Source organism: Giraffa tippelskirchi, chromosome 8, assembly GCF_054371585.1.
Source record: "Giraffa tippelskirchi isolate mGirTip1 chromosome 8, T2T-mGirTip1v1.2.pri, whole genome shotgun sequence".
NCBI lineage: Eukaryota > Metazoa > Chordata > Mammalia > Artiodactyla > Giraffidae > Giraffa > Giraffa tippelskirchi.
The window spans coordinates 80746861-80769041 of record NC_137282.1 but is presented as its reverse complement, the minus strand read 5'-3'; the positions used below and the strand labels follow the sequence as shown (position 1 = coordinate 80769041).

The following is a 22181-nucleotide window of genomic DNA, read 5'->3' as shown; positions in this document are numbered from 1 at the left end:
AGTGTGTCTACCCCAGTCTATTTGTAAGTGTGTATACTTGTGTATATCTCTGTATCAATTAGCTTCCCTGTACGTACCTGATTGAAAATACTTCTCTGTGTGTACCTATATGCATACCCATTTGTGGGTGCATACTTCTGCATATGTACCTATGTGTGGACCAGTATCTACTTCTATAAGTATACAGCTGTGTATATTGTTCCTCTGTGATCTGTGGGTGTGTTTCTGATATGAGCTCTTCTGTTTGAGCATGTGTGTATTGGGGGTGGGGGATACCTCTGTGGTTGTCCCTGTGTTTGTGTGCATTTTATAGGGAAAGTGAGACCGTCCATTCATTGTAACCATCTCCTTTAAAGTGGGTGAAAGAAACATTAGACTAAGTACAGTTTCACAGCTTTACCCTCCTCTCTTGAGTTTTCTCGAGGTACTGTTAATAACCAGTGAAATAAATGTGAGAGGGAGAAGCTTTCAGGGAGAGAAAAAGAAACGTGGAGATTGGTACAATCCATATGGAAACTTTAAGTATTCAAATAAGCCCCAAATAATCAACAGTTGCCTTACTTGACTTCTAAATATGCTCATTATTGAGCTGTAAACTTTGTGTGTTTTTAAAATATAAGCTTTTCCTTCCACCTCACACACTCCTCCCTAGCCACAAGAAAAAACAAACAAAAAATCACTTCACCCTGTGAAACTGTCCTGAAGAAATATTCCCTAGAGGTCGAGCAACATTCCAAAATGGGCAGAGCTAAGTGCAGACTGGCTGGCGTGGATGGTTTTCAGGGGATCTAGGAGCTGGCTGGGCTCCAGCTGACTCAGCTCGGGGACCTTGGAGCAGCCTTGTATCCCATCACCCCATTCCATTCAGTTCTGCTTTCTGGCTGGTTTTGCCTAGTGCCCTCCTTCCCACCCGTGTCCTCCTCTGAACTCATTCTTCCTGATGCTGCTTTGCTAGCAGTTCTAGCTCAGGAGCCAGCCAGAGGGATGAAGGACAGGGTGGCAGAAAACAGACAAGCCCCCGAGGTTCAAGGATCGCCTCCTGGAAGCGCCCCTCTCTGCTCCCAATTTCCTGAATGAAACGCCACTGGGGTTACATGGCTGGGGATAGAGGGACTCTTTCCTTCCCTGGACCTGACAGATAAGGAACAGAAGAGGGTGCCAGCTCACCAAAAGTTTCGGGGGCTAGGCACCTCGAAAACTCCATCCACACTGGGTTTTCCCACATCACCTCTTTCAGACCCACTAGCTTCCATCTAGAACTAGATAATGATGGTAGCTTAACTGGGAGAACAGCTACCCACTTAACCGCCTCTAGGAGCTCCCATGCCTCCTACCCCCAAAAAGAGCCAAGAATTACGAAAGAACCCTTTGCCATCTCACTACATAAAGACCCAGGGAGAAAGGGGAAAATATATACAAAAAGGGGACTGAAAACCCAGCTTCAGAAGTGGAGAAGGGGAGGATGGGAGCCACACTGTGAGACTGAATCATAGGTCAAAGCTGAACGGAATCAAGGAAGAGTGAAGCAGGAAAGGAAGAGATGGAAAAGATGGGGGGAGAAGCAGCTAAAGGGGGAGCCCGGGTAACACAGTGAAAGAGCAAAACAGCAGAGAATTGGGTTCACTATGTGGGAGTGGCAGAAAGATGGGGTTCAGTGAACAGAGGGGAGAGGTCCAGAGAGCATCCGACCAGCAAATGATCACAGGATGCTTGTGTCTGAAGGTGAATTCTTTTTATGGCCACCCTGGCGCTGTGGGCACATATCTGCTCCACAGATACCGTGGGATTCTGGAAGGGCCAGATCCTGCTCGATCCATGTGTACCCCTCGCACCCTTGCTGCTCACCATTGGTGAAATGTTACAGTTAGTCACTGATCCTAGGTTGCTGGTATCTCCATCCCACAGTACATGCACACACACTCACACACACACCCCCCCCCACCACAAAGCTCTCTCTCTGAGTCCTGCCAACTTCAGGGCAGCCCACAGGAGAATGTTGCAGGATGCTGACATCTTGGCACTTTGGAGTCCCACCTCCCACCCCTAGGCCTACTCTCCCTGAGACCTCATCACTGGCCTGGCCTCATCTACCTGTTTCTGTCACCAACAGAATGGTCACAGAGTTGAACGGACCTTAACATTGACTCCAGTACCCTCTGGCAACAGAATGGTCACACAGTTGAATGGACCTTAATCTTGACTCTGGTGCCTTCTGACTTTTTCTAGGACAGTCACCTCCTGGAAAACCCAAGATCATTAAATGTCGTTCCCCTGGAAAGGAAACGTTCACGTGCTGGTGGGAGCCAGGGACAGACGGAGGACTTCCTACCAATTACACGCTGACTTACCACAAGGAAGGGTAAACGTTCTCTTGTCTCCTAGCAAACCCCACGTGGGTGTCCTCACCCTCCAGGCCGTAGGACCACTGACCCTGGGTGAATTGCCATGCTTCCCTGAATGGACACTGATAACCTCCCACTACTGGGGGCAGGGACTCTAACACCCATGTCCACATCCTCCTCCTAATGTCCCAGCCGAGCTCCCTCGTGTCCATAAACTCCACCACCAGTGAGGTGTTACCAATCCATCCGTGTTACCATTGCCTGTCATAAGCTTGAGTTGTACCCCAGTCACGTATAACTGTTTCCTAAGTTAATTTTAGATGCTTATCTATCAACCTTGTGCCACTTGTCATTTTTTTTATAATCATTGCTTTTGCAACCTAAGAGTATTATTATGTAATCCTTGACAACTGTGGTACATTAGCTTTTTGAACTTGTTTCACGTGCAAGAACATAACAAGCCCTACAAGGAAAGGAAGATGAGGTTTTTCCTTAGGAAATCCATGGACCCATGATCTCCCAGAGAGAGTACTGGGAGCTAAAAAATTGCAGTCCAAATTCAACAGGGTCATCTCTGGGCAAGGAGTTCATCACAGTTACAGTGAAACCCTCCTAGAAATCCAGGGATGGCTAGATATCCTTCCCAGTGAAGAAAATATTTACTAGAGGAACAGCTGGCCTGCTTCCCAGTGACTGCGCTTAGTGGTACACAAAGCTGACATCCCCTGTGAGACCCAAAGGGGTGTCAGACACACAGCCCTCAGGAGCTCAAAGTGGCAGCATGGTGAAACAAGCCTGCTCACCTGTGTGACAAGTCTTGCGTGGAGCCCCCAGGTCTAAATGTGAGCAGCCTGAGGGGCCTCTGGGACCTGAAGTACCTCCTCACAGAGTCACTCTCCTCTGTGGCTGCCTGAGTGTAATTGGAAATATACTGCAGTTTGTATCCCCTTTCAGCTTTTTTAGTGACATGTAATTCAACACATTTTTGCAATAACTGCTGCCTTGGGCAGCCTTGCCTCCACCCCACCCTGGTTTGTATGATGCAAGAGAAAATCCTGAGATGACCCAATAGTAGCTTCCGGAGGATGGCGGTGCCTTGGCCATGGAAAACTCAAGTGTTTATTGGCAGGGGGCGTATAGCACAAAGTCCACAGTAACCTGTAGACAGGAAGGATTGGTGAGAAACAGTCACTGGGGCTCTGACGTGACTCCTCCACCCCTTCTCCAGCACTCCCTTCCCTGAGTCACCCCTCGCTGACATGGACAGGGTCGAGAAGCTTGGGGAGCCCTTCTCCAGCTCTGTTTTTTGCTTGTTTTTTGCTTCCCCCCAAATTCAGTGATATTGACGTACTAGGCTCTTTATACCACTTTAAAAAAAACTAGGCTCTTTATACCACCTTCTTGGTGGTGGTGGTTTAGTTGCTAAGTCATGTCCGATTCTTGCGACCCCATAGACTATAACCCACCAGGCTCCTCTGTCCATGGGATTCTCCAGGCAAGAATACTGGGGTGGGTTGCCATTTCCTTCTCCAGGGGATCTTCCCGACCCAGGGATCGAACCCATGTCTCCGACATTGCAGGCAGATTCTTTATCACTGAGCCAGCGAGGAAGCTCCATACCACTTTCTTACTGACTCCTAATATGTTACTTGTTGCAGAGAGACACTCATCCATGAATGTCCAGACTACAAAACTGGGGGGCTCAACTCCTGCTACTTTAGCAAGAAGTACACCTCCATATGGAAGATGTACATCATCACAGTAAACGCCATCAACCAGATGGGAATCAGTTCCTCGGATCCACTTTATGTGGACGTGACTTACATAGGTAAGAGGAAGCATTGACAGGTGAGGAATGTGTTATTCTGATATGAATCTACCGAGAGTTAAATTCAGTTTGAGTCTCCTTGTCTTAGGGATGGATCCCCAAAAGAAGATGAAAAAATTCACAATATCCTCACCGAGTGTTTTAAACCCATTTGTATTCCTGACAGTAAGACACTAAAGATCCTTGTGCCTTCCCTTGACCCTTCTTCCCACACCCTTGCACCCAACAGCAGTGTTCTGTTTAGCTTCCCTTGTCAGTCCTTCTCTCCAGCCCTCCCCCTGCAACCGATGTCCCCTTCCCCCTTGGCAAACTGGGGTTTCCTTTCTGAGATTTCTCTCCCTGAAACACACTGCTTCATGGAGTAGCAACTCTTAGAAGACACTCATCTGCTTCTCCACCCACAGGATTTTCTCCAGCTGCTTTGCCCCAAATTCAGTTCTCAATATGCATATGTTCCTCAGCAACTGGAACTATTCTTCTCAAAATAAACTACTTGGGGAGTAAATAGTACTACTTGAACAGAAGGCTGAAGTGCAAGATTATAACCATGAGGTTTGGAGAACTCATGAGTAAAGTAAAACAAAAATCTATCTAAGAGCTTCTTCCTGCTTTGCATGATCAACACTGAGATTCAGGATGATGAGGCATAACTGCAGTGGCCTTTGTGGTTTGGTTGTTGTTGTTGAGTCTCTCAGTCATGTCCGACTCTTTGTGACCCCATGGACTGTATCACACCAAGCTTCCCTGTCCTTCACTATCTCCTGGAGTTTGCTCAAACTCATGTCCATTGGTCGGTGATGCCATCCAACCATCTCATCGTCTGTTGCCCACTTCTGCCCCTGCCCTCAGTCTTTCCCAGCATCAGGATCTTTTCCAGTGAGTTTGCTCTTCACATCAGGTGGCCAAAGCATTGGAGCTTCAGCTTCAGCATCAGTCCTTCCAATGAATATTCAGGGTTGATTTCCTTTAGGATTGACTGATTTGATCTCCTGGCAGTCCAAGGGACTCTCAACAGTCTTCTCTAGTACCAAAGTTCAAAAGCATCAGTTCTTCAGCTTTTGGTTGAGTAGCAATGACAAAGGGGATCTTAGGTCAAGAGATGACTTGGCCAGGATTGGATTCAGCCTTCCTACTAGGTTACCTAAGGAGTAGCTAATTAGGTTCAAGGTCGCCGAAGTCTTCCTGACTTATCTAGCACCAACTGACAAAGAAAATCAGGCTAAGGCTCTCAAGTATTGGACTATATACTTCCAACATCATATATATCATCCCATTGGCATGTTATCAGTGGTTGATCCTTAAAAACTAGAAAAGCTTCCAACATCAGTTAGTACACATTTCAATATTATCTCTTCCCTCCACCCAGCAAATGATTACAGTGAGTGTGGGGGTGGGAATAGAATTTAATCTTAGCTTAAGAAAATAAAAAGTAACACCACTTACAAATAGGAATAAAATTAATTCCATTCATATAAATAGACTCAAGACATGAAGCCTTTAAAATGCTAAATACCAAATAATTCCATTTTCATAAGCTCTTTCTTATTTTTTTGTTGAAATGTAATTGCTTTACAGTGGTGTGCTAGTTTCTGCTCTACTACAGAGTGAATCAGTGATAATTACACATGTATCTCCCCCATCTTGAGCCTCCCGCCCACCCCCACGCCACCTCTCTGAATCATCACAGAGCACCGAGCCGAGCTCTCCCACTAGCTGTTCTACACATGGTAGTGTGAATATGTCAGTGCCGCTCTCTCAATTTGTTCCACCCTCTCCTTACCCCGCTGTGTTCACAAGTCCGTTCTCTACGTCTGCATCCCTGTTCCTGCCCTGAAAAGAGATTCACCAGCACCATTTTTCTAGATTCCATATATTTGCGTTAATGTTCAGTATTTGCTTTTCTTTTCTCTACAGATTCTAGATTCACTCACATCACTACAAATGACGCAATTTCATTCTTTTTCATGGCTGAGTAATATCCCATTATAAATATGTATAACATCTTTATCCATTCATCTGTTGATGAACATTCACATTGCTTCCATGTCCTGGCTGCAGTGAACCTTGGGGTACATGTACCTTTTTGAATTATGGTTTTCTCAGGTTATATGCCTGGTAGTGGGATTGCTCAGTCATATACTAGCTCTATTTTTAGTTTTTTCCACAGGCTCTTTTTTAAATTGCCTTGCCCTCAAATACTCTGCCCTCAAGTGTTAAAATATTTACTATTTGACGTCAAAACAGTGAGCAAGAGAAGTTCTGTAATGTACTGAGGCAACTGCTGTAAGGAAATTTGCGTGCATGTTCAATCATGTCTGACTCTTTGGGACTCCATGAACTGCAGCACACCAGGCTTCCTTCACTGTCTCCCTTCACTATCTCCCAGAGTTTGCTCAAACTCATATCCATTGAGTAGGTAATGCCATCCAACCATCTCATTCTCTGTCACCCCCTTCTCCTCCTGTCCTCAATCTTTCCCAGCATCAACGTCTTCCAATTAGTCTGCTCTTCACTTCAGGTGACTACAATATTGGAGATTCAGCTTAGCATCAGTCTTCCAATAAATTTGTTGTTGTTCAGTCACTAAGTAGTGTCCAACTCTTTGCGACCCCATGGGCTGTAGCATGCCTGGCTTCTCTGTCCTTCACCATCTCCCAGAGCTTGATCAAACTCTTCTTGAGACCATGATGCCATCTAACCATCTTGTCCTCTGTCATCCCCTTCTCCTGCCTTCAGTCTTTCCCAGCATTAGGGTCTTTTCTAGTGAGTCAGTTCTTCTCATCACATAGCCAAAGAATTAGAGCTTCAGCTTCAACATCAATCCTCCCAATGAATATTCAGGATTGATTTCCTTTAGAATTGACTGGTTTGATCTCCTTGCAGTCCAAAGGACTCTCAAGAATCTTCTCCAACACCACAGTTCAAAAGCATCAATTCTTCAGCGCTCAGGATTTTTATGGTCCAGCACTCACACCCATACATGACTACTAGAAAAACTTTTTCAGTGCCGTGGCCGCTGCTGAGTTTCCCCAATTTGCTGGCATATTGAGTGCAGCACTTTCACAGTATCATTTTTTACGATTTGAAATAGCTCAGCTGGAATTCCATCATCTCCACTAACTTTGTTTGTAGTGATGCTTCCTAAGGCCCACTTGACTTCACATTCCAGAATGTCTGGCTCTAGGTGAGTGTTCACACCATCATGGTTATCTGGGTCATTAAGATCTTTCACATCCCTCCTTGCTATTCTTTGGAACTCTGCATTCAGATGGGTTCAGTTCAGTTTTGTCGCTCAGTCGTGTCTGATTCTTTGTGACCCCATGGACTGCAGCATGCCAGGCCTCCCTGTCCATCACCAACTCCCAAAGTTTACCCAAACTCATGTCTGTTGAGTCAGTGATGCCATCCAACCATCTCATCCTCTGTTGTCCCCTTCTCCTCCTGCCTTCAATCTTTCCCAGCATCAGGGTCAGATGGGTATATCTTTCCTTTTCTCCTTTGCCTTTCACTTCTCTTCTCTTCTTTTCTCAACTATTTGTAAGGCCTCCTCAGACAACCATTTTACCTTTTTACCTTTCTTTTTCTTGGGGATGGTTTTGATCACCGCCTCCTGTACAATGTTATGAATCTCTGTCCATAGTTCTTCAGGCTCTTGATCTATCAGAGCTAATCCCTTGAATCTATTTCTCACTTCCACTGTATAATTGTAAAGGATTTTATTTAGCACATACCTGAGTGGCCTAGTGGTTTTCCCTACTTTCTTCAATTTAAGTCTGAATTTTGCAATAAGGAGTTCATGCTCTGAGCCACAGTCAGCTCCTGATCTTGTTTTTGCTTACTGTATAGAGCTTCTCCATCTTCGGCTGCAAAGAGTATAATCAATCTGATTTTGGTATTGACCATCTGGTGACATCCATGTGTAGAGTCTTCTCCTGTGTTGTTGGAAGAGGGTGTTTGCTATAACCAGTGTGTTCTCTTGACAAAACTCTGTTAGCCTTTGCTCTGCTTCATTTTGTACTCCAAGGCCAAATTCCAGGTATTTCTTGACTTCCTACTTTTTCATTCCAGTCCCCTATGATGAAAAGGACATCTTTTGGGGATATTAGTTCTAGAAGCTCTTGTAGGTCTTCATAGAGCCGTTCAACTTCAGCTTCGTCAGCATTAGTATTTGGGGCATAGACTTGGATTACTGTGATATCGAATGGTTTGCCTTGGAAACGAACAGAGATCATTCTGTCATTTTTGAGATTGCACCCAAGTACTGCATTTCAAACTCTTTTGTTGATTATGAGGGTTACTCCATTTCTTCTAAGAGATTCTTACCCACAGTAGTAGATATAATGGTCATCTGAATTAAATTTGCCCATTCCAATCCATTTTAGTTCACTGATTCTTAAAATGTTGATGTTCACGCTTGCCATCTTCTGTTTGACCACTTCCAGTTTACTTTGATTCATGGACCTAACGTTCCAGGTTCCTATACAGTATTGCTCTTCACAGCATCGAACTTTACTTTCACCACCAGACACATCTACAGCTAGTCATTGTTTCCACTTTGGCTCAGCTTCTTCATTCCTTCTGGAGCTATCTCTCTGCTCTTCTCCAGTAGTATATTGGGCACCTACCAACTTGGGGAGTTGGTCTTTCAGTGTCATATCTTTTTGCCTTTTCACACTGTTCATGGTAATATTAAGGGTTGATTTCCTTTAGGATTGACTGATTTGATCTCCGTACTGTCCAAGGGAATCTCAAGAGTCTTCTTCAGAACCACAGTTCAAAAGCATCAATTCTTTAGCACTCAGCCTTCTTCTCACATCCACACATGACTACTGGAAAAAACATAGCTTTTACTGTAAGGACCTTTGTTGGCAAAGTAATGTCTCTGCTTTTTAATATGCTGGTTTGGCGTAGTTTGTCTTCCAAGGAGTAAGCGTCTTTTAATTTCATGTCTGAAATCACCATCTGCAGTGATTTTGGAGCCCAAGAAAATAAAGTCTCTCACTGTTTCCATTGTTCCCCATCTATTTGCTGTGAAGTGATGGGACCAGATGCCATGATCTTCATTTTTTGAATGTTGAGTTTTAAGCCATCTTTTTCACTCTCCTCTTTCACCTTCATCAAGAGGCTCTTTAGTTCCTCTTTGCTTTCTGCCATTAGGATAGTGTCATCAACGTATTTGAGGTTATTGATATTTCTCCCGGCAATCTTGATTCCAGCTTAAGCTTCATCCAGCCCGGCATTTCACATAATGTGTTCATTTGAAAAGACCCTGATGCTGAGAAAGATTGAGGACAGGAGGAGAAAGGGGCGACAGAGGATGAAATGGTTGGATGGCATCACTGACTCAGTGGACATTCGTTTGGGTAAACTCTGGGATTTGGTGATGGACAGGGAGGCCTGGCGTGCTGTGGTTCATGGGCTCACAAAGAGTCGGACACGACTGAGCGACTGAACTGAACTGAACTCTACATTTAAGTTAAATAAGCAGGGTGACAATATACAGCCTTGACGTACTCCTTTCCCAATTTGGAACCAGTCTGTTGTTCCATGTCCAGTTCTAACTGTTGCTTCTTGACCTGTATACATGTTTCTCAGGAGGCAGGTAAAGTGGTCTGGTATTCCCATCTCTTTAAGAATATTCCACAGTTTGTTGTGATTCACATGTTCAAAGGCTTTAACATAGTCAGTGAAGCAGAAGTAGATCTTTTCAAAATTATTAAAGAAGTGTTCTTAGAATTCTCATTAACCCTGCAGCTTACAGTATTGGTGAGGGGCCACAGAAGTTCATTGACAACTTACGTTTAACCACAGTAAAGTCTACAAGCTTGAACCTCATCCAGTGATAACCTGTAGTACAGAATATTGGTACATATCTCAGAAATGTTTAACTCTGCTGAAAACACTTGAAAGCAATGATTCTCAACTGGGTGCTCTTTTGCCTCCCACAGGATTTTTGGCAATATCAGGAAATATTTTTGATTGTTGCAGACAGAGAGGGAGGACATCTAATGGGGGAGAACCAAGGGGTGATCCTAACATCCCACAGTGTTCAGAACCGCCCCCACCACAGAGAATTTTCTTGTCCAAAATACACATAATGCTGAGGTTGAGAAAGTTTGCTTTCAAGGATTCATCTTGAACATTTTACTTGCACTTTTATACAAAGATGTTTTGATCAGAGGCATTTCTCAGTCTTGTGTTCAACTTAAAACTTATAATAACTGATGTTTATTTAGTAAATCCATATAAAACCATCTTTCTTACGTATTTACTTAGTAACATACAAGCATTAGGATTAGTGGCAAATTTTCTCAAGTTTGTTTTTCAGACAGATTATAATGCCAAGTCCACTAGAGTTACACTCACTCTTCTCTCACCTGGAATTGAGATTGATTTGAGGAGGTAAGAAATGATGGAGAAAATATGACTGGCCAGCAAGACTGAAATTAGGGTAAGGCAAACCAGCACCCTAGCCCGTCACTCTTTCAAATTTATCTTAGTCAAGTATCGTTGATTTAGAGTGTTGTGTTCATTTCCGCCATACAGCAAAGTGATTCAGTTTTACATATATATATATATATACACTGTTTTTAATATTCTTTTTCATTATAGTTTATCACAGGATATTGAATATAGTTCCCTGTGCTATACGCTAGGACCTTGCTGCTTATCCATTCAATATGAGTTTGCATCTGCTAACCCCAAACTCCCAATCCATCCGTCCCTCATTCTTCTTTCCCCTTGCCAACCACAAGTCTGTTCTCTATGTCTATGATTCTGTTTCGTAGATAAGTTCATTTGCGTCATATTTTAACTTCCACATACAAGTGATATCAAATGGTGTTTGTCTTTTGCTTTCGAACTTATTTCAGTTAGTGTGATAATCTTTAGGTCCATTCATGTTGCTACAAATGGCATTATTTCGTTCTTTTTAATAGATGAGTAGTATTCCATCGTATATGGGTGTGGGTGTGGGTGTGGGTGCTGTGCTTAGTCGCTCAGTCATGTCCAACTCTTTGCGAACCCGTAGACTGTACCCCACCAGCTCCTCTGTCCATGGGATTCTCCAGGCAAGAATACTGGAGTGGGTTGCCATTTCCTTCTCTCTCTCTCTCTCTATATATATATATATATATGCATTTATATAAATTTATACATACTTATTTTGTGTTTATTTATATTTTATATAAATTTATATATTTATAGTATTATATCTTTATATATTTATATTTTATATATTATATATATGTATATAAATTATATGTATATAATCACATCTTCTTTATCCATTTATAGTATTATATCTTTATATATTTATATTTTATATATAATATATATGTATATAAATTATATGTATATAATCACATCTTCTTTATCCATTTATCTGTCAGTGGACATTTAGGTTGTTTTTATGTCTTGGCTATTGTGAATACTGCTGCTATGAACATAGAAGTGTATATATCTTTTTGAATTATAGTTTTATCTGGATATATGCCCAGAGTGGAATTGCTGAATCATATGACAATTCTATTTTTAGATTTTTGAAGCACCTCCATGCTGTTTTCCATAGTGACTTGCACCAATTTACGTTCCCACCAACAGTGTAGGAGGGTTCCCTTTTTTCCACACTCTTTCCAGCATTTGTTATTTATAGATTTTTTTAAAATTATGGCCATTCTGACTGGTGTGAGGTGATACCTCATTGTAGTTTGATTTGCATTTCTCTAATAGTCAGTGATGTTGAGCATCTTTTCATGTGCCTCTTGGCCATCTGTATGTCTTCTTCAGAGAAATGTCTATTTAGGTCTTTTGCCCATTTTTCAATTGGGTTTTTTGTTTTTGTTTTTTCTTATTAAGTTGTATGAGTTGTTTGTGTATTATGGAAATTAAGCCCTTGTTGGTTACATCATTTGCAAATATTTTCTCCCATTCTGTAGGTTGTCTTTTCATTTTGTTTATGGTTCCCTTTGCTGTGCAAAAGCTTATAAGTTTGATTAAGTCCCATTTGTTTAGTTTTGCTTTTATTTTTATTTCCTTGGTAAACACTAGTGGTAACGAACCCGCCTGCCAATGCAGGTTAGACGTAAGAGACTCGGGTTCGATCCCTGGGTCAGGAAGATTCCCTGAAGGAGGGCAAGGCAACCCACTCCAGTATTCGTACAAGGAGAATTCAGTGGACAGAGAAGCCTGGAGGGCTGCAGTCCATAGGGTCTCACAGAGTCGGACACAACTGAAGCAACTTAGCATGCATGCATGCATGCAGACTGACCTAAGAAAGCATTGATATGATTTACATCAGAGAATGTTTTGCCTATGTTCTCTTCTAAGAGTTTTATCGTGTCTGTCTTATATTTAAGTCTTTAAGCCATTTTGAGTTTATTTTTGTGTATGGTGTGAGGGAGTGTTCTAACTTCATTGATTTACATGCAGCTGTCCAGCTTTTCCAACACCACTGCTGCAGAAATTGTTTTTTCTCCATTGTTCATTCTTGCCTCCCTTGTCAAAAATTAATTGATCATGGGTGTGTGGATTTATTTCTGGGCTCTCTCTTCTGTTCCGTTGATGTATATGTCTGTTTTTGTGCCAAGACAATGCTGGTTTGATTATTGTAGCTCTGTAGTATGGTCTGAAGTCTGGGAGGGTCATACCTCCACCTTTTTTCCTTTTCCTCAGAATTGCTTTGGCAATTCTGGGTCTTTTATAGTTCCATATAAATTTTAGGGTAATTTGTTCTACTTATGTGAAAAGTCTCATGGGTAATTTGATAGGGATTACATTAAATCTGTAGATTGCTTTGGGTAGTATGGCCTAGGCATCTCACTCTTAAGGAGGCACTCGCAGACCTGTACTTGAAGAAACCAGAGAGTAAGTGCCTCCTTAGTTTTTTATTTTATTGTGGTAAAATACCTATAACATAGAGCTCAGTGTTTTAACCATTTTAAAGTGTGCCATTCAGTGGTATTAGTTCATTCACAGTGTTATGCAACAATCACCACAATCTAGTTCCAGAACTCTTTCATCACTCAGAATAAAAGCTTCCTACCCATTCAGCAGCTTCCCTGGATTCCCTTCCATGGCCCCAGCCCCAGAGCAACTACTAATCTGCTTTATGTCTCTATAGATTTGCCTATTCTGAATATTTCATATACATGGAATTATATACTATTTAGCCCTTTGTGTCTGGCTTCTTTCACTAAGCATTAAGTTCTCAAGATTCATCCATGTTGTAGCTGAATCAAGACTTTCTTCCTTTTGGGTGAATAATGTTCCATTGTAAGGATATTGTTTATCCATTCATCAGTTGATGGACATTTGGGTTGTTTCACCTATTGGCTCTTGTGAATAGTGCTGCTATGAACATTCATAAATGAGTTCTTGTTCTAACACCTGCTATCAGTTTTTCTGGGTACATGAGTGACATTTCTGGGTGACATGATAATTTCATGTTTAACTTTTTGAGCACCTGTCAGACTTTTCCACAGTGGCTACGCCATTTTACATTCCCACCAGCAATGTATGAAGGTTCCAAAGTCTCCAACGTTCTTGCCAACACTTGTTAATTTTCATTTTTTCAATCCTAGCCATTCTAGTGGGTATGAAGTGATATGCCATTGTGGCTTTGATTTGCATTTCCTGAATGACTAATAACTTTGAGCACCAAAAGGTGCTTCTTGGCTGTTTATGCCACCTTAAATGTTGCACCCCATGTGACTCACTTGCTTCAGCCTAATCCCAACTCTGCTGACCAGCACCTGACATCAAATACGAAGTGGCTCATAAACATGGAGGGAAAAGGTAGAGAGATCTGCCTCTAAGTCTTATAGTTCTGGATTCAAATATCCCTATTTGACTAAAGATGGAGTTTCTTTCATATCCGCAGTTGAACCAGAGCCTCCTGCAAACCTGACTTTGGAATTAAAACATCCAGAAGATAGAAAATCATATCTGTGGATAAAATGGTTTCCACCCATCCTGACTGATGTAAAATCTGGTTGGTTCATGATCCAGTACGAAATTCGATTAAAACCTGAGAAAGCAACTGAGTGGGAGGTGAGTCAGTTGGAAACTTTTGGAAGGAACTGTGTCCTTTGGCAAAGATGAAGACCCCAACTGAGAACCGGTCATGCCTCCTAATTACTAGGCCACCATGTTTTTTTCCTGATACTGATGTGACCCTCGCACATGTGGAAAGACCTTCTCCCTGCATCCATCCATCTCCCTGCATCTCCTGGGATGGGTGGGGACTCATCGTCACAGCTCTCCCAAGACTAGATCCTTGCAGTTGAACAGCCTTTTCTGCCAGATTTCCAACCCACCTCTCTCAGGATATCTTAGATCGAAACATCTATGAGAGTTCTTAAGTGGCACTAAGTTGGAGGAAAAATATCTCAATGTAATCAGTCCATGGTTAATGGCATTTTTATTTACTTTAAAATTCTTCATTGTAAAGAAATAGTACAATAAATTATAGACATTATAATAATCTATTCTTAAATATTTTAGTTGTTGTTGTTATTTAGTCACTAAGTTGTGTCTGACTCTTTTGCAACCCCATGGACTATAACCTACCAGGCTCCTCTCTCCATGGTATTTTCCAGGCAAGAATACTGGAGTGTGTTGCCACTTCTTTCTCCAGGAGATCTTCCCAACCTAGGGATTGAACCCACATCTCCTACATTGGCAGGCAGATTCTTTACCACTAAGCCACCAGTGAAGCCCTAAAGACTTTATTATATGTCTCTTTTAAACAAGGAATATTTCCAAACATAGCCAAAATAATATGATCACATGTAGAAAATTAATTGAAATTCCTTAATATCATCTTTTTTAATTCTTTAATATCATTTAATGGCTAGTCCATATTTTAATTCCCCTAACTGCTTCAAAAATATTTCAGTAGCTAGTTTGTCTAACCAGAATCCACTTCAAGATTACATACTGGCTGACCCATGTATCCCTTCAATCTCAACATGCTAAGGAGATCAAGCCACTTGTCTCGAAGAATGTCCCACCTTCTGCATCTGTCTGATTACTTCTTTATAAGGTCATTTAGCCAGTTTCTCTGTCCCCACATTTCCTGTAACCAAACATTAGATCTAAAGACTTGATTAGATTCCAGCTGAACAATTTTTGGCAAGGAAATTTCAGAGGTGATGTTATATGCTTCACATTGCATCATATCAGGAGACAAAGCCATTCTGGCAACCTTCCATAAATGATGCTAAAACTGGGTGCTGGACTGGGGAGATCACATCCTGATCCCTTGATTGTAAAGTCATGTTTGATATGTGCACAACTGCTTCAGTGTTCATAAATGCCCAGTTCTCTTCCACCTAGAGGCTTCACACCCATAAATAATCCCTGAATCAATTATTTTATTAGGTTTAGAAAATAACAAATTTCCAATTTTGTTAAGTAGTCACCTTCTATAATGTAGAATTCAGAAGGTAAAGTGTAGGGAGCAGTATATTTGTCTTCCTGAAATAGTGTTCCAAATGGAGAGGTAGAAAACCTGTTGTTTTTTGTGTGAGCAGTGTTTAACAGGAGGAAGGAATGGGCTGAGAGGGTGAAATGGTGTGAACAGGGTATATAGTGTGATCATCTGGCCTGACTTCTCTGCTAGTTTATCACCTAAAGGAAAAGTTTCTTCATAACACAAGTCAGAGTAACTTCTGTTTTCCTTGGCCCTCCCTAGATTCATTTTGCTGCGAAGCAGACCCAGCTTAAGATTTTCAGTTTATATCCAGGACAGAAATACCTTGTGCAGGTTCGCTGCAAGTCAGACCATGGATTCTGGAGTGAGTGGAGCCCAGAGAGCTCCATCCAGATACCTAATGGTAAGTGTCTCGAAATTCCCCAAGGAAGAGGGGATTCTGCCTGCAATCTGCCTTTGTTTTATTGCTAAATATTTTTAAACGGAATGGGTTTAGTAAACTTGTATGTTGTAACCACTAACAGAGAAACTATTTTGAGTCTTAAGCAGAAAAATGAGTAGAGGTGGATTTATCATCTCTCCACTCAAAACAGAGACATCTGGAAGTATAGCATCTTTCCCCCTGGGCCACTGTCAGTGAGGATCAGTTTCTATTAATAGGATAGGATACATCTGCAGACATGAGCTTGGAGTGTCTCCAAGGGCTTGATGGTCACTTATTCTGCTCTCCACATCTGCCAAATCCCTGTCATTCAAGGCCATCACCTAGAATTTGCAAGATGCTATCCCACCTGAAAGGCATGTACTGATTTTCAGTCCTTGATGACAATTACATGTTGATCTCATTCAAGGAACAGTATGTAGAAGGCACCCAATTCTTCAAGTGCCATTAAACATAGTGGCTGGTTTTCTACAAGGGAATAGTTCATCTTACATTTCTAAAGTACTTTACAAAGTCTTTACCTTTTTTGGTCCTCCCAACCATCTCAGGTATTCAGAGAGAATAGAATTGCCATTAGCAACTCAAAGAGAGGAAACTGAAGCTCAATGGAGTTAGAATTCTTGCCCAGAACCACATGGCAAAGCCTAGCTCTTGTGACTACTGGCCTGACCAAAATATCAGGGCTTGCACTGGCATAGTGGACATAGCACTGAACTTCAGGCCATAAGACTGTGCGTCCAGTCCTAGCTCTTACTAAATAAAAGCACAAGGTCCAGAAGCAGAAGGCCTGGGTTCAAATCCCAGATGGCAACTTTATGGCTACCTGCCTTTGAATACACCACTCCTTGAGTGTCAGTTCCTCATCTTTACAGACAGCAATGTATGTAAAGAGCTTCACATCATATGGCTTTTACTAGGAACTTAATAAACGTTAGCTTGTTGTTATTATTACTGTAACTGACCATGTCCTCATGGATTTCCTCTGTAAGTATCACATAAAATAATATTTTAAAGCACTTTGAAATTTTTAGAGTACTGTAAAATATGTGCTGCATATTAAAATTTAATAATATTGGGGAAAAAAAGTAAATCCATCATTAACGCTACTCTGTTTGGATTGCTGTTCAAATCAGAAAAGGTATAGAGGGGCAGGGGACTTATGTTCAAAAGTCTCATTTCTTTGTTTGTTTTAAACAATGCTGTATGTGATCAAAGCTTTCTGGCTGTTTGTTTTTAGACTTCCCAGTGAAGGATACCACCGTGTGGATCTTTGTGGCCGTTCTTTCTGCTGTCATCTGTTTGATTATGGTCTGGGCAGTGGCTTTGAAGGGCTATAGGTACTTCACTCTACCCTCCTCTCAGTCATGGTTGTCAGGGATAATGGCCAAAAAAGACAATACAGAAATGATGGAAACCTACAGATAATTCAAGCACCTCATTTTAGCCATTAGTGGCAGTGTGTTCACCATGAAAAAGCTTTTATCAGTGCTAGCGAAAGTAGAATAGACTCATTTGAAGCTGATGTTCTTTGCATCGAATGGAGGCTGACAGTTGTGAAATAGTAAAAATCTGGCAAGAGCAGCAAACAATCCACTAGTCATTTCAGAATCAGAGTTAACTAGCCAGAGTTCATTTTAATGTTGGCCTTTATGGCTCAGATGGTAAAGAATCTGCCTGCAATGCAGGAGACCCGGATTCAGTCCCATGGTTGGGAAGATCCTCTGGAGAAGAGAGTGGCTACCCACTCCAGTATTCTTACCTGGAGAATTGCGTGAACAGAAGAGCCTGGTGGGCTACTGTCCATGGGGTCACAAAGAGTCAGACACGACTCTTTGTCAAACACTTAACACTCTATAGTTATTCATTGTTGTCGCCACTGATTTAGTAGTTTCATGTAGCCTCAGAACTCCTAACTTGTACCTACCATAGTCCATGTAGCAGCCATGTGGAGATAAGACTAATCTTTCAAAAATTACAAAGTGAAAATATGTACCATTTATCTTATCTCATGAATCATTTTATAGCATGGTGACCTGCATCCTCCCACCAGTTCCGGGGCCAAAGATAAAAGGATTTGATATTCATCTGCTGGAGGTAAGTGCCAGGGTGGAGACTGTACTGTGACTTGCTGCTGTGTAATTGTCATCTTTACACACGTGCACACCATCCCCATCAGTGCAGTCTGGCTAGCTCGGCCATCTGTGACCGGTTGTCCCTCCCCTTCAGCAGGGGTGTTCACAGAAAGATGTGAGAGGCATGAGGGTAATTACTGTCAGCAAGTGTCAGAGGGCAATGAAAGAAAGCCAAGAAAACATCAGCACACATAGGAATGCTTGCTAGGTTTATCAGATCTGTTAATAAGCTCTGTCATAAACACTTTATACAAATAATCAGTTGAGAAAGTAGGTGAATATTTGATGAATACAAACGAGTGACCTTCCACCAGCCCCTCCTCCTCCTCCTTAAAGACTTTGGTGTAAGCTCTCACTTGAATGTTCTTTACCTAAGGCCATAGTAACAGAATATCTTACTACAGTTTTTGCTCAGTTTGAGTGCTCAGCTAACACTGGCTCAGTACAAGGGAGGTGGTATTTGCCAGAGCCCATTTAGACAGATTCAAGTGGGAATTAAATTTAAGTGTTTCAAATGAAAAGAGGGGTTAGAACATTTTCAATTTCTCTGCAGGTTGAAGTACATATTAATAGTTTCGATTTGACCTTCAGCTTAACCTGGAGGTATATAAAAGCAGCTACCTACTCATTGTGTCACTTGACATCAGGCCCTGTGAGGCCAAAAGCACAAGATTGTGAAAAGCCAGTCCCAGGGAATTTATTCTGATGGCGTTCACTTTGATTGCAGATGTCACAGCCTTCTCGCCTTGTGTCTATGTTTTAATAGAAGGGCAAGTCCGAAGAATTTCTGAGAGCTCTGGAAAGCCAAGACTTCCCTCCCACTTCTGACTACGAGGACTTGCTGATGGAATTCATAGAGGTGGATGATAGTGAGGACCAGCAGCTGATGCCACACCCCTCCAAAGAACACATGGAGCAAGGCATGAAGCCTGTGCACCTGGATCCGGACAGTGACTCTGGCCGGGGCAGCTGCGACAGCCCTTCGCTCTTGTCTGAAAAGTGTGATGAACCTCAGGCCCATCCCTTCAAGTTCCATATTCCCGAAGGCCCGGAGAAGCTGGAGAATCCCGAAACAAACCTTACATGTCTCCAGGCCCCTCAGAGCACAAGCGAGGATGGCAAAATCCCCTATTTTCATGCCAACGGACCCAAATCTTCCACATGGCCTTTCCTACAGCCCCCCAGCCTGTACAACCCCAGATATTCTTACCACAACATTGCTGACGTGTGTGAGCTGGCCCTAGGCATGGCAGGCACCACAGCCACTTTGCTGGACCAAACAGACCAACATGCTTTAAAACCCTCAAAAACCATTGAGACTGGCAGGGAAGGAAAGGCAGCCAAGCAGAGGGAGTCAGAAGGCTGCAGTTCCAAGCCTGACCAAGACACAGCATGGCCACTGCCCCAAGACAAAACCCCCTTGATCTCTGCTAAACCCTTGGAATATGTGGAGATCCACAAGGTCAGCAAAGATGGAGTGCTGGCTCTGTTCCCAAAACAAAACGAGAAGGTCGGCGCCCCTGAAACCAGCAAGGAGTACTCGAAAGTGTCCCGGGTGACGGATAGCAACATCCTGGTGTTGGTGCCGGATCTGCGAGCACAAAACCTGACTCTGTTAGAAGAACCAGCCAAGGAGGCCCCACCAGCCCTGCCATAGAATCCAGCCGAGGCCGACCTGGCCGTCTCCCCTGCAACCCCAGGCAACTGCAGACTCCAGTTGGGCTGGGGACTGGGTCCCACAGGTTTTATGCACTCTTGCAGTGCGAGTCATGGAAGGATGGGTTGAACTGTGATTTTCCTCCAGGGAACACTACAGAGCACGTGAAATGCACTCTACCAGAGAGGGCTCAAGAACAGGGTTAGAATGACACTACCCAACTCCCAGTCTACTCTTCATTCTCTATTTTTAACCAGTTGCCTCTTTCTCCAACAGCTGATTCCAGAACAAATCGTTCCATCTTGTGTGATTTGTAGATTTACTTTTTGCTATTAGTTATCAGATTATGTGTTCAATGAGATAAAAGCACATTGCCTAGTATTCTTGAGAGACAGTGCCAATAGGTATATTCTCTGGAAAAGGCCTTCATGGTTTCGTATGTGACAGAGGGGTATAAGTCAGTCAAAACTGTTTACCATGGGAAGATGGTAGATAGAAGGAAAATGCCATGAAAACTGCTCTTGAAGACCAGTTGCTTAACCTTTGCACTCCTCTTTCATTTTATTAGGATTAACCAAATACAATGCACTTAAAAAGTTTCATTCTAGGACACCTGACAAATTGTTTACATCCATTCCTATTACTTTAATGACACATTGCCAATATGCAAGTAAACAGGATGCCTCCAGTTTTTTCTTAAAATAGTTCAAATTTGTTAAGCATGGATTTTACCCCTAAATTGTATTTCATTCTGAAACTTCTAGAGAACAGAGTTTTAGAAAGTGAAGTTTTCTTACACAGGAGGCAAATGAAGTTTCATGTGGTGAATCCTTCTAAAATGTTTTCCTCTTTCATTTCAGCATGATAGATAATTTATTACACACCCTAGTCTTCTGTTAGTGGAAAAAAAAGTCCCAAAAAACTAACTTTAATTTAAAATATAATCATAGCAGGATGCTAACAGAAGTACTGCCTTACTGTATATACAAATTCTACTTTAATATAAACCCGTAAGTTTAACAATGTATTTTTGAAGACTATTTTTCTATCACTTAAGTAAAATAAAAGACTATTTTCTATCTTCCCAGTACAGCCTGTTTACGTATTCAGCGGGTACAGTATTTTCTGCTATGAGGTTATAATGAGTATTTTCAGTACACGGTGATAAATGCAGTCCCTGTTTGTGGAATAAAATACCATACCAAGCCAAAGCCCATTGAGGAATAGGAAGCGGATGACAAAATTCAATTTCCAACACAGTGTAGTATAGTTTTTCTGATTCTTTTTATCTCCAGGATACTTTAAACAGCAATCAAGAAACTAGAGTTTTAGGACTCTCCACAGACTAAAAATTACTTCTCTTGTAATTTAAGGCCACTCTGGGGGTTCTGCTCTTCTCTGGGTGAAAATTTTCACTTCTCTGTGAAATTTTCACTTCTCTGGGTAAAAATTCATAAAGATGAAAAAGGAGACTGGAAACATCTAACATACTGTCTTAGAGAGAGGGTTCTTGTTTTGTTTTTCTGAGCAATCTTGGGCAAGTCCATTTGTGTGTTCACTTCTTAAGCTGGAACACAAAGAATCTGAGCTCCCTCTATGAGTTAAATATTCCAGCCCAATAAGTCCATGTTGACAGGAACGGGACTCAGATGTTGGCTGATATGTGAAAGTGAACACACTGCCAGAACTCCCAGAAATACAAAAGTAACATATCTAAGGCTGTATTCTCCCAATACACACATAACCGGTTAAGCTATTGGGGAAGATTGTCCAAGTTTATTCAGTCCCCTAGATCCTTGCTACTCAAAATATGGTCTGAGGACCAGCCACACCCGCATCTATGGGCACTGCTTGGAAATGCAGAATCTCTGCCCTCCCCACCCCCACCCACCAGAATCTGCATTTTGCTAAGATCCCCAGATGATTCAAGTGCACAGTGAAGTTTGAGAAGCATTGCCCTAGCAGATCATTTCCACTAAAGCTGATTTTAGTGCCTGGAGCAGTTCTTTCCTGGAAAGTACAGGTCGAGTCTGTTTGACTTGCAGTGAACAGTACTGTCATAAAAAGGTATCATTTTAAAAAATCTGTTAGTGGTTTGGGATTCACATAATAGAAGAGAATGATCTGCAAAAGCACATACAACTTCTAAGAGGGTCAGGGAATATATCCTACCTTGAGAAGCATTGACCAAAGACTCGGCCCTTCAAAGCCAGCACAGACCAAATCTTTCTCAAAATAGTCCCATCTCCTCCAAGATGTGTATGAACCACTCTGATAGTATGAGAATTCAAAAATAGTCTTTTGATGTATAATCTGGCATATATGAAAAAAACTGTCATGGCTGAA

General features: G+C 42.1%; 1 protein-coding gene across 2 annotated transcripts in view; it reads left to right on the top strand.

Annotated features, from left to right (window-relative positions):
• PRLR (prolactin receptor) overlaps window positions 1-20757 on the top strand; it is a 176661-nt gene extending 155904 nt beyond the window's left edge. The window contains exons 4-10 of one of the 2 annotated variants that reach the window (XM_081520869.1): window positions 2227-2359; window positions 4001-4170; window positions 14051-14220; window positions 15866-16007; window positions 17284-17383; window positions 18071-18140; window positions 18945-20757. In XM_081520869.1, coding sequence (XP_081376995.1) covers window positions 2227-2359; window positions 4001-4170; window positions 14051-14220; window positions 15866-16007; window positions 17284-17383; window positions 18071-18140; window positions 18945-19835 — 1676 coding nt within the window. In that variant the 3' untranslated portion in view covers window positions 19836-20757. Of the gene's footprint in view, window positions 1-2226; window positions 2360-4000; window positions 4171-14050; window positions 14221-15865; window positions 16008-17283; window positions 17384-18070; window positions 18141-18905 lie in introns of both variants that reach the window. The other variant, XM_081520870.1, reaches the window with a different exon arrangement.
• The last annotated feature ends 1424 nt before the right edge of the window (window positions 20758-22181 follow it).